Below are 14,873 nucleotides of genomic sequence, written 5' to 3'. Positions count from 1 at the left end.
CAAGTGTGTGTGTGTGTGTGTGTGTGTGTGTGTGTGTGTGTGTGTGTGTGTGTGTGTGTGTGTGTGTGTGTGTGTGTGTGTGTGTGTGTGTGTGATCAATCTAAAACATGAAAAATCGAACAATAACAAAAACTATTTATATTTGTCTAATTTGGTAAATATAATATCGATATTAGCATGTTTTAGTGTTTTGACTTAATAGTGATGGCATGTTTTAGAAATATTTCAGGTACTTGAACTGGGATTGTTGGGTGGAGTCGACTTAAAGGACACCGTCTGGTGGATTATGAGGCAAGCATTCAAAAATGACTTTGTCAAAGTGGTAAACTGGAGAGGTGTACATGGGAAAACACCTTTCCAAAGCTTGCAGCCTAAAAACATTGTGATTGGTAAGTGCATTTTTGTTGTGTCTAAGTCTATCTGGAACTTCATGACTATTCCCTCATGTCATGAATGAATGTTGAAAGGTTTAATTCTTTGACTGGTGGTGTCTTTTGATACAAATGCTTTATATGTCTGTTGTTCATTTTATTTAAAATTCTTGTATTGTGAATATTTGTTGCTTTTGTTTTGCCTTACTCTAGTATTGGGTTATCTTGTCTTTTTTCAATTGTTTTTATTTTTCCATTTATCTTGCTGAGATTTTCTTCCCCTCTCAATAAAATGCTGTACTTTGCATTTGTGTAGTGTCATTATTTTATTATTCCTTGCACAATATATAAGTATTACACAGGGATAATTTCTGGTTCAGTTTTGGGGACTGGTATAATATTGGCCCCGTTATGGCTGTTTTCTGGATAAGTTCTGGGGTAAAGCTGGTGGCAGTTTGGCCTTTGTCTGGCTGACATCTGGGGATTACGGCGTTGTTTTGGGCCAGTTCTGGATAATATCTGGGTACATTGTAAAACTCTGGGTGAGTTTTGGTCTGCTTCCGGCATTGATCTGGTTGACTTTCGGCAAACAGCACTTGGGCCAACCTTGGACCGTAATTCCATGCGGTATGTGGGCCAAAATCTAGCCAGATCCGGCCCAAAGCCAATTTGCTATCTGGGTATGTATGGCCCTCTAGCCGTAAAAAAAAATGCATTTTTGCGGAAGAACATTGTTTTGGTTGTGCTGGCTCTGCACTGTAAAATCTAACAGTTGTTCTTACTAAGACTTTTTAGTTAACTTTACTTAATGTCCAATAATTTGTTGAACTTAAAACAATTTAGTAATCTGCTGTTTGCATTCTGTGCCTTCGTTACTCAGAAAACCCAAGTAAACATTACTTGACTGGTTTGAGTACCATTTTGCCAAAGCAAAGAAATAAAAAAAGTAAATAAAAAACAGGCGGGGCAAATGGTTTTTGAGGCGGGGCAATTCTTAATAGACTTTTCACTAATTTCTGCCACTTCTGTGGTCATCATTCTTCTTGCATTCGCTCATGTTCCAGTCATCTTGAATGTTATTGTCAATGCAACAAAAAAAAATTGGGGAGAACGTCACATAAGTTGACTTATGTGTATAAATTCATGTTGATTTCCTAAAAGTTCTCACCATTATTGTGATTAGTGTTCCCTTTGGTTGGGCACTTGGAACTTCATTTATACTGTAATTCTCTTCCAATTGATGCAGTGATGCAACGTGAAATCACAGGTATTTGATTTCTTTCAAGGGAAGTGAAGTATTAAATATTATGTATATTTATACTTAAATTATGTTCATGTTTTGAATGAATGTTAATAATATATAACATAACTATATTTCATGTATAATAATGATCTTTTAACATTTTATTGCTAACACTATTGGTGTAAATTTTTAATTGGGTTGATATAATCCCTCTATATTTGTGACAATATCTTGCAATTTTGCTTGAGTCACACATGACTTCAACATTCAGCATGCAAACCACAACAATGGTAACAAGTTTTTTTTTTAATTAATTAGACCATTACAATTTTATTTTCTGTCTCTTGTCAGTATAACCCCAAGAACGATAGCAAATAAAATTGTGATGGTAAAATAAAGCCAAAAATAGTAAAACAAAGCAATTCATTTATTCATGCCGCAATGCACTCTGTGAGTACACTTCCTCAGGTCACAGATAGAATTAAGTTGACAAAACTTAAATGGATTAAGTAAGAAGAACTTGATGCAATTAAGTTATACGTAATTAAATTAAGGCAACGAGTTTGCACAATTGAATTAAGTAAACTGGACAAATTTGTTTTCACGGTGTGCTTGACTGTGCGGATTAATATATGACCCTTCACACAATATTGCTTCACAATGAACTCTGTTAGAGCTACATATGGTAATTTATCTGTTCAATAAAATATCCTTTTGCAACATTTCAAATCCCTCAGTTCTCACCATCTCCGAAAAGCCATTGTTGATTCTCGTTTTATTACAAGCTTTTTACTCGTGACTCTCTCTTTGACGGCAAACTCTCTGTTAGTTTTTGTCCCTTCGTTTTCTGTTCGAGATTTATTGTGATACTGATATAGAGGCTAATTAATGTTTGAAGGAACATACAGAATGTGCAGTGCCATTTAGGAATGATCCAGACTTTGACCTTTAATAGCCAGCCTTGACAAGCTTAAGCCTTGAGAAAGATTCGTTTAGAGACTTTGTCCATAGCTGGTTCAAGGGAGGACTAGAGGTGACACTTAAATATAAAATAAAGGGATAAATAATTCAGAAATAAATGAATAAATCACTTTTTAAATCACAAAAAAAACTGGCTATTTAATTCATGTTTTACAATTAATAATATAATACAACATGACTAAATTAATCATTTTAAATTGAAAAGGCACAATAGAAACAAGCTAATTATTTATCTGCTTTTAAATACTAAACAAAACTTCAAAAGTGTCTAACGTAAAGATTATTTTTATAACTTTCATCAAAAGCATGGTAGCATGCAGCTAGTACAATGCAGCATTTGTATTCCTGGCATGCGAGGTTTGGCCTCATTGGTGAGGCCAGAGGTGCATAAATGTAAGGCACAGCACTTCCATACAATGATATAGTGCTATATTTAAGTTCATATTAAAAGTGGTTTATGAACTGTCTTTAAAGCTCAGAATTTTTTATATTTATAAAAATCTAATGTGCAAGCAGCTTAGTGTGAAAACCAGTCTCTCCAGGCTGTTGATTAATCATAGTCTGCACCCTCCATATTGTAATATCTTTGTTTGCCATGCATGTTTTTCAAGATAGCCTGTGCCATGTGCTATATATTACACGTTAGCTGCATAGCCTTTTTTAGACAGGGTTTTATAATATTCAAATTAAATATTGCCTCTAAGCCTATATTACAGCTAAAACAGAAACGAAAACGTTTGTTATTCTTACACTAAATAATATTCAAATAGCTGCAATTTTTCATAGAGTTATTAAAAAGGAAGTGTGAAGCTCCTGAACTTTAAGTTAGAAGTTGTTCAATATGAAAGGATCATTGACATGATGTTATTTTTTTGTTTATTTTAACATCCTTAAGTACATAAATGTTTGGGGAAAAAATTTGGGCACAAGTATTATTAAAGAAATTATTTTAAAATGCTTTTATTGGAAAACAACCAAACAGAGGGGACGTCACCCAAATAAAACTTCTAAATATTCATACATTGTAAAAAAAAAAAAAAAAAAGCTGATTAATACGATCAACTTGGATTTTTAAGTCATTTCAACTTTTTTTTGCAATGTAAAAACTTTTGTTGTCATAACTTATTGATCATATCATGTTTTACAGTGTAGCTCAAAATTAATGAAGTTATTGGAAAAATATGTTTATAAAACCTTTTTTTTTTAAATATAAAATAGACATAAAGATTTACTTGCACTGTGTGTGAGCAAATTATTTTAGTGCTTTTTAAGTCATTAAGTCTAAATTTTGGTATTTAAGTTTTTTGTTTTTTTTAATGCATGAAACCAACAAAACTGTGGAACATGTGTTTTAAATTATACTTTTATAAGATGGCTTTTTATAATCGCGGACTGATTTGTCATTGACCAGAACACACGTTTTGACTGTCTGTCGCTGTAAAGACAAAAAAGTGACGCGGAAGTGTAATGGGCAAAGAAGCGCAGAGTTAAGTGACGGTGTGAGTGAGTGAGGGAGGTAAACATCCTCCCACTAACGCTTTTTCAAATTTTGTGAGGGAAAGTGAGTCCGTGCGGAGCGCGAGCGCGTCCCACAATGCACTCGCCGCTCAGCGGGAAACAAAAATGGCGAGAGCGAGCGAGCAAAACCAGCCGTTTACCGTAATGTAAAACACTTCATGCGTTTCAATCATCTCGCAAAAGCAGAACCAAAACTATTCAAAGCGGAGCTCCTGCTGCCCGTTTATGGTGTAGTTCTTTGTGTTTGTGCGACATTGTAACCCGGGAAAGTGGCCGAATGAGGTAAGAGAGACCCAGACATCAGTCTGTTACAATACAACAAGGGGGTGTGCGGGGGGCTTTCATCTCTCACTTTACCAGCAGGTTAAAATTACTGGCTTTAAACATGCGTTTTCTGATGCCAGTGAAACAATTTGTTCAGGATTTTGAACGGGTGGCTTTTATTTGTTGGCACATTGTTTTGAATGAGAAATCCTGCTAGCTCTCTCCAGCTATGCTGCTAACAAAAGAGGCTTTTTTGCTTTCACTGTCATTCTGTATGGGCGCTTCACTGACCAGCCAATACAAAGTGCACTCAGTCCCAGAGAAGATCCCACGGCGATTTTTACACGTGAATGCCTCTGAAATGTGCTCGAGGATAGTCTGGTACTACATTTTCAGCCTTAATTGTTTATTTGACCAGGTGCAAACTGCTTTTTGTGTGTGTGTGTGTGTGTGTGTGTGTGTGTGTGTTAGTGTAGGCAAAAATGTGGTTGAATCATATTTTTCATGAGCTGTTTTTTTTTTTTGCTCATTTGACAGAGACTCCGCAAATGCAGATAACCTGGCCGCCCATCAAAAGACACCTCCAAATCGCCAACACAAGTCACCGGTGCCCTTGTCACGATTTCCCCTGAAAGATGGGCTGAGCGACACGGCCAGGCTCGCCAACAAGTTTGAAGAAGGGCAGGACGTCCTGGCCCGATGGTCAGATGGCTTGTTTTACCTGGGAACTATCTCCAAGGTGTGTAAGGGATAAAATACATTCAGATAAATCATTATTTCAAAATATATTTAACATAATAAATGGAGGTCAGATACTGACTTGAGTAAATTGTATGGAAATAAATTGACAGCATGGATGTAAGAAATGAAAGTAGCAAAGCTATGTAGGTAATCAGTTGTCCTGGGGCAACAGTTGTTTATACAGGTTAGTGGTAATTTTTAGTATTTAACCAATCAGAATCTAGTATTCGGGAGTGTGCTAGTGTAGCGTAATAAAGTGCAACAGTAAAATTCCCATTCATTTGTCAAACCATTTGTCCCATTCATCAATGATAACTTATGACTTGTTAAAGACAGACCTACTGTGAGCTCCGAGCAGAGGTGTCAAAAGTATTCTCATTCATTACTCATGAAGAAGTATAGATACTAGGGTTTAAAAAGACTTGTGTAGAAGTTGAAGTATCAACTCAAGCTTTTTACTCAAGTAAAAGTGTAAAAGTACTGGTTTCAAAACTACTTAAAGTATAAAAGGAAAAGTAAGGACAAAAGCTTAGGCCGTGCCACAGGGGCCTATAGTGCACTACCCCACCTCCTCAAAAAAAAACATTTTTCTAAAGGCCATAATGACTATAATGTTATATTACAATGTTTGGTGATGAAAATTTGGGATGCACTAGCCACTAGGCTACCTGTTTCAGCCGCGTATATGCCCATTGAAAATGAACGCATTTTAGTACAATGAAAATACATTAAAGAACCATATATGTGTACTACTGAGCATTAACGTGTTTCATGGAGCAGAAGATATGATGACTAGTTGCCTATAAGTATTGTAATGGTGCACAGTGTTGCCAGATTGGGATGGTGATTTCCAGCCCAAAAGCTCACCAAAACCCGCCCACTCCAAGAAAAAAACGGCCAAAATTTGACTGCCAAAATAATGTGATATCATTTTATTACCATGTCATTCAAGGTTGATAAGCACCATTTTTATCTCCTTAAAACAAAATAACGGTGATAAAATAAAATAAATAAATACATTTTCCAGGAAAACTGATCAAAACAGGGCAATAATTAAGGAGAATTAGCAAATATGACTAAAATGTTTATTTATATATATATACACACACACACATATTATTTATATTTATATATATATATATATATATATATATATACACACACACACACACACAAATACATATATTATTTATATATATTCACACACACACAAAAACATACATGTATATACATTATATATATGTGTATGTATTTGTGTGTGTGTATATATATATATATATATATATATATATATATATATATATATATATATATATCAAATCAAAATCAAATCAAAGTTTGTAGTCTTTAAAAAAAAAGCCTCAAATCAAAGTTTGTAGTCTTTAAAAAAAAAATCCTTATTAGAAAAGTGAATGGGAAAAATGTTCCCTGAGCCAAGGCTGCTGAAAAAGTGGGCAGGCACTGTTTCCCTCAATAATCACAATATAATCACCAAAAAGCTTGCTTCTATCTCGAGTAATCAGAACTTCTTTTGATTAATGCCTCCACAGATAGATAAACATAAGCATCGCTGCTTTGTGATTTTTGAAGATCAGTCTAAATCCTGGGTTCTCTGGAAGGACATTCAGACAGGTAAATACAAACTGCTTTACATTCATTGTGATTGAAGAATACTGATGCCCTGTTACCCATCTTTGTGGCATCTCTGAGGTGGGTCTCAGTAAGAAGATCTTGTCATGAACATCCTGAGTTAGATTTATGAGCACACCATCCACTGACTGATTCTAGGCCTAACTTTCATTTCCACATCATATTCCTTCTCTCTTTCTGATCATTTTAATAGAAGAAGAGTCCGTTATTTTATTATTCTGCTTCTTTCATGCTGTCTGACTTTGTGGTTTTGTTGTTTTGCCGCCGTTTGGTTTCTCTTCCCCCATCTCTTTCATTCAGCCTGAGTTATCTCTTAATTTGTCCCTGACAGTTGACAGACCTCAGAGTCTCCAGGCTTGCACAAACTGTAAGTTCCACATCGAGCCAGGAGGCGAGAATAGGGAAGGTACCTATGGCATCTGTCGCTGTATCTCTTGGTAACAATTCAACAAAGGCGTTCATGCATACGCATAAAAGAAACTTACTCATAGTTTTATCTTCAGTTCATATTTGTTTCAAGTGGCAGTTGCAGTGAAGTATTTGTTCACCATCACTGATGGTTGTCAACTTTAGCACATCTTTCCCCCTTTTGTGAACTTTAGTGGTTTTCACATTTTCCATTAGAAGTTTGGAAATATTTTGGAACAATACCCCATTTTTCGAGCTTCCGAATGCTGTCTCTCCCCTTCTCACAAATGTATATCACTGTTCCCAGGTGTAATGGATAAGACAGTCGTGTACAGCCGCGCACTTGTTCATTTCTTTGTTTTTTCTTTTAGGGGACAGTGGAGGGGAAATGCTCTGCTCTATTTGTCAGAATGAAAGCTCCGAGCCCCCCAATGAAATAGTCATCTGTGACAAATGTGGACAAGGTAGACTGCCTCTATCCTTCTTGTAAATCGGAGTCACTTCTCTCAACCACATTAGGGATTGAGTTGGACATTTCACTGCTGAACATCTCTTCCACAGGATACCATCAGCTATGCCATGCTCCCATAATTGACCCCAGTGTCATTGCCTCTGATGACAAATGGCTCTGCAGACAGTGCGTGTTCGCCACAACAACAAAGGTTTGTTGATGCCACATTCAATCCTGTTTTAAGCAATATCTTAACTGAATAAATATTAAAGGTGTCCAGCAGCCTATGACCCTCTTCTCATCATTTGCAGGGTTTTTAATTTGCAGACAGGATGCTGCGTTATTTAATCATGTCAAAAACTCCACTTGACCCATTGTTTTTACATATTAAATGACCTGTAGGAGATCAAGTCTTTAATGCTCTTTCCTGATACTGTCGCAACAGAAGTGCACCATAACCTTCATTCTTCTACGAGGGTTGTGGATGTGGGAATATATAAGACTTTTCCACACCTGGTGGATGAATCGAGGGGGAAAAAAAATATGTATACATATACAGTACCGGTCAAAAGTTTGGAAACATTACAATTTTTTATGTTTTTGAAAGAAGTCTCTGATGCTCAAGCCTGCATTTATTTGTTCATAAATACATTAAAAAACCCAGTAATATTGTGAAATAACATTAGATATTAGATTTCTATTTTAATATAGTTGAAAATATAATTTATTTCTGTGATGCAAAGCTGAATTTTCAGCATTATTACTCCAGTGTAATAGTGTCACATGATCTTTCAGAAATTATTCTGCAAATATGATGGCACGAGTCCAGAACTCAGTCACTGATAAACTCTCGCCGTTTGATTGAAGCGCTCCAGTGATTGTAAAGTTTCTATATGTAATTTAATCAGTTTAAATAACAGATTATTTTGTTATCCTACTAAGAGAAACAATGTGAAGTTGACCATTTAGCCACTGGTTTGATTTACTGAAACCTTGAACATCTGACAAACATGTGACTGTACATGAATCATAACATATCAGAAATCACTGGTCACAGATCAGGCATTAGAATTAACATGTCGCATTACTGTCGAGTCCATATTGGTCCACAAATGTCTGTTTGCAAAGCCAGCGCCGAAATTCCGACTGATGTACCAAAGAATCCACAGTGAAATGTAAAGAATACAAATATATAATGCTCAACTGAGACATTCACATTGTTGAAAATAATCACATTCCTAGCATTAGGATCCTTTGGAAGGTAATTTTTAAAGGTTATTTTTAGTCCAGTGATCCTGTATCACTCGTCTCTCCTCATCATTGCACTAACGGTCTTTCACCTATCTATAGGCACATTCCATGACGAGTCGTTCTTTGGGCTTGGTTACAATATAAGCTGGTTTTGGACTAACAAGGAAGTTTTGGGTTCTGTCAAAAGCTGAAGGAAAATTTGTTTTTTTTCAGTTCATGACCCCTTTAATTCGTCCTTGCTGAATAAACATATTCATTTCTTTCTTAAAAAAATCTTACTGACCCCAAACATTTGAACAGTAGTATAAAATACAGTCAGCACCTTAGAAATCCCAGGACACTCTTCATGTTTTTTTTCCTGGTATGACTAGAAGGGAAATGTAAACCCTGTTTTGAATAAATCTCCAGAATTCTGACTCCACCTAAGAATTGAGTGACTCCATATGCAGGCTAGAGGCATGTTTGTCTGACATAAATTGTTGTGGTTGTATCTCTGAAATCATAGAGAGGCGGTGCGCTTAAGAAGGGGCCAAATGCTAAAGCCCTACAGGAAATGAAGCAGTCTCTGCCATACGCCCTTGAAGATTTAGTGTGGGACCAGGGCCACAAGACCAACATCCAGCAGTGCTACTGCTACTGTGGAGGTCCTGGCGAGTGAGTGCAGCACACAGACACCATTACTGAAAAACACCTTTGTGTGATTATAGTTCTTCTTAAGATAATCCCCATCATAAGTTGCAGAAGATTGTAGATACACAATAACGACTGCAGGAAGTAGAATCATAATGACACTTATGTTCTCCCCCCACAGTTGGTATCTGAAGATGTTGCAGTGTAATAAGTGTAAACAGTGGTTTCATGAAGCCTGCATCCAGTGTTTTCAGAAGCCAATGCTCTTTGGAGACAGGTGAAGTACTGCTCTCGAATCATCCGAATAAAGTGAAACCCAATGATTGATGTCTTGTCATGTTTAATAAAACTTCTGTCTTTTTTCTCAGGTTCTATCTATTTATTTGTTCCGTTTGTAATAGTGGACCAGAGTACCTCAAACGCCTGCCTCTGAGATGGTGAGTTTTGGACTGTTTTCACACTTGGTTCAATTGCTGCAGTGTGAAAGTGTATTTTAAACCATGTAGTATAGATCTTTAATATAGGCCATATCAGTAATCAGCCATAACATACAAATAATTGACCAAACATTTATCTAAATGTTTTGTTTTAAATAGTTTCACCGAGGATTTTTGTGTTCCATCATGTGTGTTGTGTTCATTCACAGGGAAGACGTTGCACACCTGAGTCTCTATAACCTGAGTGTAATTCATAAAAAGAAATACTTTGACTCAGAACTCGAACTGATGACTTACATCAATGAAAACTGGGATAGGCTTCAGCTTGGCGAGGTATCAGTCTGTTTCATGTGTTTTGTAATTGCACTAGTGTTCAACTAGTGTTAATGTCGCTCTATTTCATTTCTGGCTTTGTACCTCCAGCTTGCAGAGACCCCAAGAGCAGAACGATATGAATGCATTCTGGAAGCACTTAACAGCAACCTCAACATGTGAGTTTATCTATTTGCCCATCACGGGCATTCTGTCTTGATATAGTAGAGCTTGAATGAATTTATCTGGCCCTTTTAGCTTTAAAGACTGTCAGTCCAAATCCAATTTTTGTGCATTTCCGATTGGAATCTGATCATATTTTGCAAGCTACATCTATATGTGGTTTGAAATCCTATTCAAATCGCATTTCCATAAATCCGTTTCAGCATACCGCTCTGATCGGATTTCACATAGCTTTTCTGCCTATGTCACTTTCTCACACCACGCAAACACGTCAGACCTCGTTGCAGAAACAAAGTTTTTTTTTTTCTGTCAATGTGCAGGTCTCGCAGAAAACTATAATATAGTGGAGACATCTCTTTGGTCCGGTGTCTTCAATCTTTGCCATGGAAACCAACACAGATATTTTGAAATATGAAAGAGAGCCACGGGACACAAAAATCATATTTGAACAGTTGCGATACACAGTGTTGACCGTCAATCATGTAGACCAGATTCCAGATTTTCTAGATTTGTATTGACAGTGTGAACATAGTCTTTGACCTGTTGGGTTCTAGGTTCATGTCAGGGAAAGAGATAAAGAAGAAGAAGCACCTGTTTGGATTACGAATTCGCTTCCCACCGGCCCCCCAGAGCTCCGAGCTCCTGTCAGACCGAGAGCCGGAAAAAGCTTCCCATGAGATCAAAATCAAAGGCAGAAAAGCCTCAAAACCCCCTCTTTTATCCAGGTTAGTCATCTCTTGTTTCTTCCTTAATATTCTAAGTAAATTTTACATTTTAAATATTTTAAGTAAATTTAATATTTTATATAATTTAAGTACATTTTAATTATATTACATTATTATTTGCATTTATTATGAAAATTAAATATTACATTTCATTTTTTAGCATTGTCACTAATGGAGCAGTGAAGAAAGGAAAGAGGAAGCATCACACACACTCTTTAGAGATGTTGGCGAAACTGAGAAGATCAAGTGAACTATTGGCTCAGGTAAAAAAAATGTACATACGTTGCTGGCTTTATTTAATGACTATTCCAAAAAGTTTCATGTAGACATAACATTTTGTTTTTAACCTTTTTTCTATGAAGAATAATGGGAAGTTTTCAACTCTAGACAATAACTCAATAGACCTGATGGCCTCAAAAAGGTGAAACAGAGATCAACACAAAATTAATCTTGTAGTTTTTGAAATGAGGCCAAATTACATTTATTAAATTACAAAAATATTTTTCCCTATCTTTTTTTGTGTGTCAAAAGTGAGAAATCTTTGCCTTCATCAAGTACCTCAGATGTTGAATCCGTTGGTGCCGCCAGCACAAGTGAAACTACCTCAACCAGCCTCTCAAGGCAGTCCAGGTGAGTTCATTTTCATTTTAAGAATTTCATTTTTCAATTTGTGACATTATATCTCCCCTCAGTACTGTGAATATGTACAAAAATATATACACTTACCATTCAAAAGTTTGGGGTCAGTACAATTGCTTTTTTTCCCCCATAAAGGATGCATTAAAGTGACCAAAAATGACAGTGTAAAAATATTTATATTCTAAATGAATGCTGTTTTTCTTTTCAACTTTCTATTCATTAAAGAATCCTGAAAAAAAAATATCTGTTTCCACAAAAAGATTAAGTAGCACAACTGTTTTCAACACTGGTAATAATAGTAATAAATGTTTCTGCATCAATCATCATATTAGAATGATTTCTGAAGGATCATGTGACACATGAAGACTGGAGTAATGATGCTGACAATTCAGGAAGAAATGATATTTTTAAATATATTAAAATTGGAAACAATGGAATATCTTAAAGGGGTCATATAATGCCAAACTTTTTAACTCTAGTGTATATTAAATTATTGAAAAATTCATAAATTATAATTATTTCTGTACATTTGATCATTTATGCTTATTTTAGTTTTTTTATAACAGTAGTGTTTTTGTGGGATTGCAATGCATGTAATGTATAATAAAATATTTACCTCTACCATTGATGATAAACTTCATACTTAATTGTTCAAAAGTGTGATGCGTGTACCCTGTTCATCTCCAGTTTGGGCAGTCCGAGCGGACCACGCACTGGATGCTTATGGCCCACCTTCACACAGCCCCCAATAAAGAGGCGACGGGGACGTCCGCGACGAGCACTGCAGCCCCCAAATCCAGAGATTTCTCCTCCCTGCAACCCAGAGCCGCAACCCGAGCCCAGCCCCCTCCCCTCCTGCCTCTACAGCGGCATGGACATCATGCAGGGCCTGGACCCCGACACCCAGCTCACCCACCTCAAGAGCTCCATCAGCACTTACTTCGGAGCCGCGGGTCGCCTGGCCTGTGGGGAGAAGTACCGTGTACTCGCTCGCCGCGTCACTGACGACGGAAAAGTACAGTACTTGGTGGAATGGGAGGGCGTCACTGCCTCCTGAGCTTCATACGGGTGTATTTCTGGTGAAAGTACGGTCCGCTTTGGCCCTAGTAATGTACTATATTTTGTGACAAGTAATGAGGGAAGTGAATGTACGTGGATGACTGAGGTAATTGAGGGGCCTCAGGACTACCATAGAGATGAAGAGATGGGACTTTGTAGAGTTTTGTGTGTGTGACCTGTCTCTGTGGAAATTTAAACGGACTGCCTTCACATGGACTGGATTCACACATTGAAGGTGGCTGTAGTTTCAGGTTAAAGACATAATCAATTCACTACTATGTGAAAATAACCAGAGTCCTCGCTTTTTGTCTCTGATGTGCAGGTGCCTTAAGGGGTTGTGAAACAGATACGATATATGCTGCTGGAGACTGAGGACTTTTTTTCTACTTATTCAGTTAAATATTTTCTCATAGCTCACATTGCCAAGAGGAGAGAGCGCTATTGTCATTAGGGCACTTTTATTTTACATTTCAATTGATTGCACATAAGATCTCATTCTGTACATCCAGTATTGTCTCGTCTAAGTTTAAACAGCCTAGCTTGTGATTTTCGTTATGAAATGAGATTATGATGGTAAAAAAAAAAAACAATATAAAATGGTTAATTCTTCTAATGCCACAAAACAAAAATTAAATATATAATTAGCATTAATATTTACATCAGATCTTGGTATTTTCTGGGACGTTCCACAAATTCCTAGGTGGCTAATAGAAAGATTTTTGCTTGTAATTTGTCTCCTGAGGGTCTCCTTTTAAAAAAAAAGTTTTTTTTTATATGTATATCTTTAAAGCATATGACAGAGCGCTGTTAGCGTTGAGAGGTCTTCGTATATCCCCCCTTTAAAACAAAAAACTGTTCAGCTGTTGATATCTGCCATGCGAATTTAAGTTCTAAAGTAAGAGGGATTTTTTTTTTTAGCTTAAGTATCAGTTTAGTTTAATTTCCTCATTTTAAATCCGATGTCTAATTTTTGTGGGGCAGGGATAGTTATTTGTACTTTTTGTTATACTATGCAATGAATTAAACAGATCTGTGTATTTTTTTATATTATATTTTATTTGCAGCTTCAGCTTCTCATTACAATCAGAAATCGGCAGCAATAGTTTTGTTACAATTGACTCAGGCTTTTTGTGGTGCTATTTATTGCTTTCAAACGGTATACACTAACAAATTGTCCATTTGCGAGAGCACTCAGGATACTTTACAGCTTTGCTGTAAGATTTGATAGGACATCCAAATGAGATTTTCAATTCTCAGCTTTGTATTTTCATACATTTCTAAAATCCTTGAGTTTTTTTAAATTTAGGTGGAAAACTTTTTTTTTTTCTTTTTTGGCCTGAGAATGCCCTGTTCTCCATAATATTATCTTACACTTTGCTGAGGGTGGAAGTAGTGTTGGTATCAGGCAAGCTTTGAACCTTAAACATTAATACCTCCTTATTTCGAGAGAACAAATTCCTATGAATATTAAGCTCTTGTTATGTTACGTGTATGAAGCATTATTCATTTGGTGTACCAGTGTTAGTAAAGCTTGCTTTGTATTTTACTGGCTTTGAGCAGGCTCCTTTAGCCAAAGAATAAAGATCTCAAACCCTATTGGTGTAATTGGATTTTTTTTTTGACATTTCACATGGGATTTTACAAAATCACTATTTTGACACAAATTACAGGACAAATTTAATAAGTATGTCTGAGGAGCTAATTTATTTGAACATTTATTTACTGAATGCATATTGACACTACAAAGTTTTTTTTATTATTCTAAACAACATTATGGTCCAGCTAATTTATTTGCTACAATATAACTAGCTATAACGGTGACTGTATTAAGCGAATGGAGATTTGTTTATATTAAAACAACCAGAGATTTTACCTTAAAATCTTTTGACAAACTGTAACCCTAACAAATAAACAGCTGTTGTTAACCAACATAATAACAACAGTACGAAAACCGAGCACAGAACAACTTAACCACTGTAATATTCGCGCTAACATTCGCGGCCATACCAC

The 14,873-nt window shown here is 36.2% G+C and overlaps 1 protein-coding gene across 1 annotated transcript; it reads left to right on the top strand.

The window, feature by feature from the left end:
• The first annotated feature begins 4,076 nt into the window (after nucleotides 1-4,076).
• Nucleotides 4,077-14,459, top strand: mtf2 (metal response element binding transcription factor 2). Its single transcript, XM_084411759.1, has 15 exons — nucleotides 4,077-4,395; nucleotides 4,915-5,116; nucleotides 6,669-6,750; nucleotides 7,548-7,640; nucleotides 7,738-7,838; nucleotides 9,384-9,532; nucleotides 9,690-9,785; nucleotides 9,877-9,945; nucleotides 10,155-10,278; nucleotides 10,369-10,436; nucleotides 10,995-11,165; nucleotides 11,326-11,428; nucleotides 11,528-11,586; nucleotides 11,697-11,795; nucleotides 12,492-14,459. Exons 1-15 carry the CDS (start codon nucleotides 4,391-4,393, stop codon nucleotides 12,859-12,861), a joined length of 1,791 nt encoding a protein of 596 aa, XP_084267885.1. The 5' UTR covers nucleotides 4,077-4,390; the 3' UTR covers nucleotides 12,862-14,459.
• The last annotated feature ends 414 nt before the right edge of the window (nucleotides 14,460-14,873 follow it).

Source organism: Rutilus rutilus (assembly GCF_951802725.1).
Source record: "Rutilus rutilus genome assembly, chromosome: 6".
In the NCBI taxonomy this organism is placed as follows: domain Eukaryota; kingdom Metazoa; phylum Chordata; class Actinopteri; order Cypriniformes; family Leuciscidae; genus Rutilus; species Rutilus rutilus.
The sequence above is the reverse complement of the archived record's forward strand: the minus strand, read 5'-3'. Positions and strand labels throughout refer to the sequence as shown.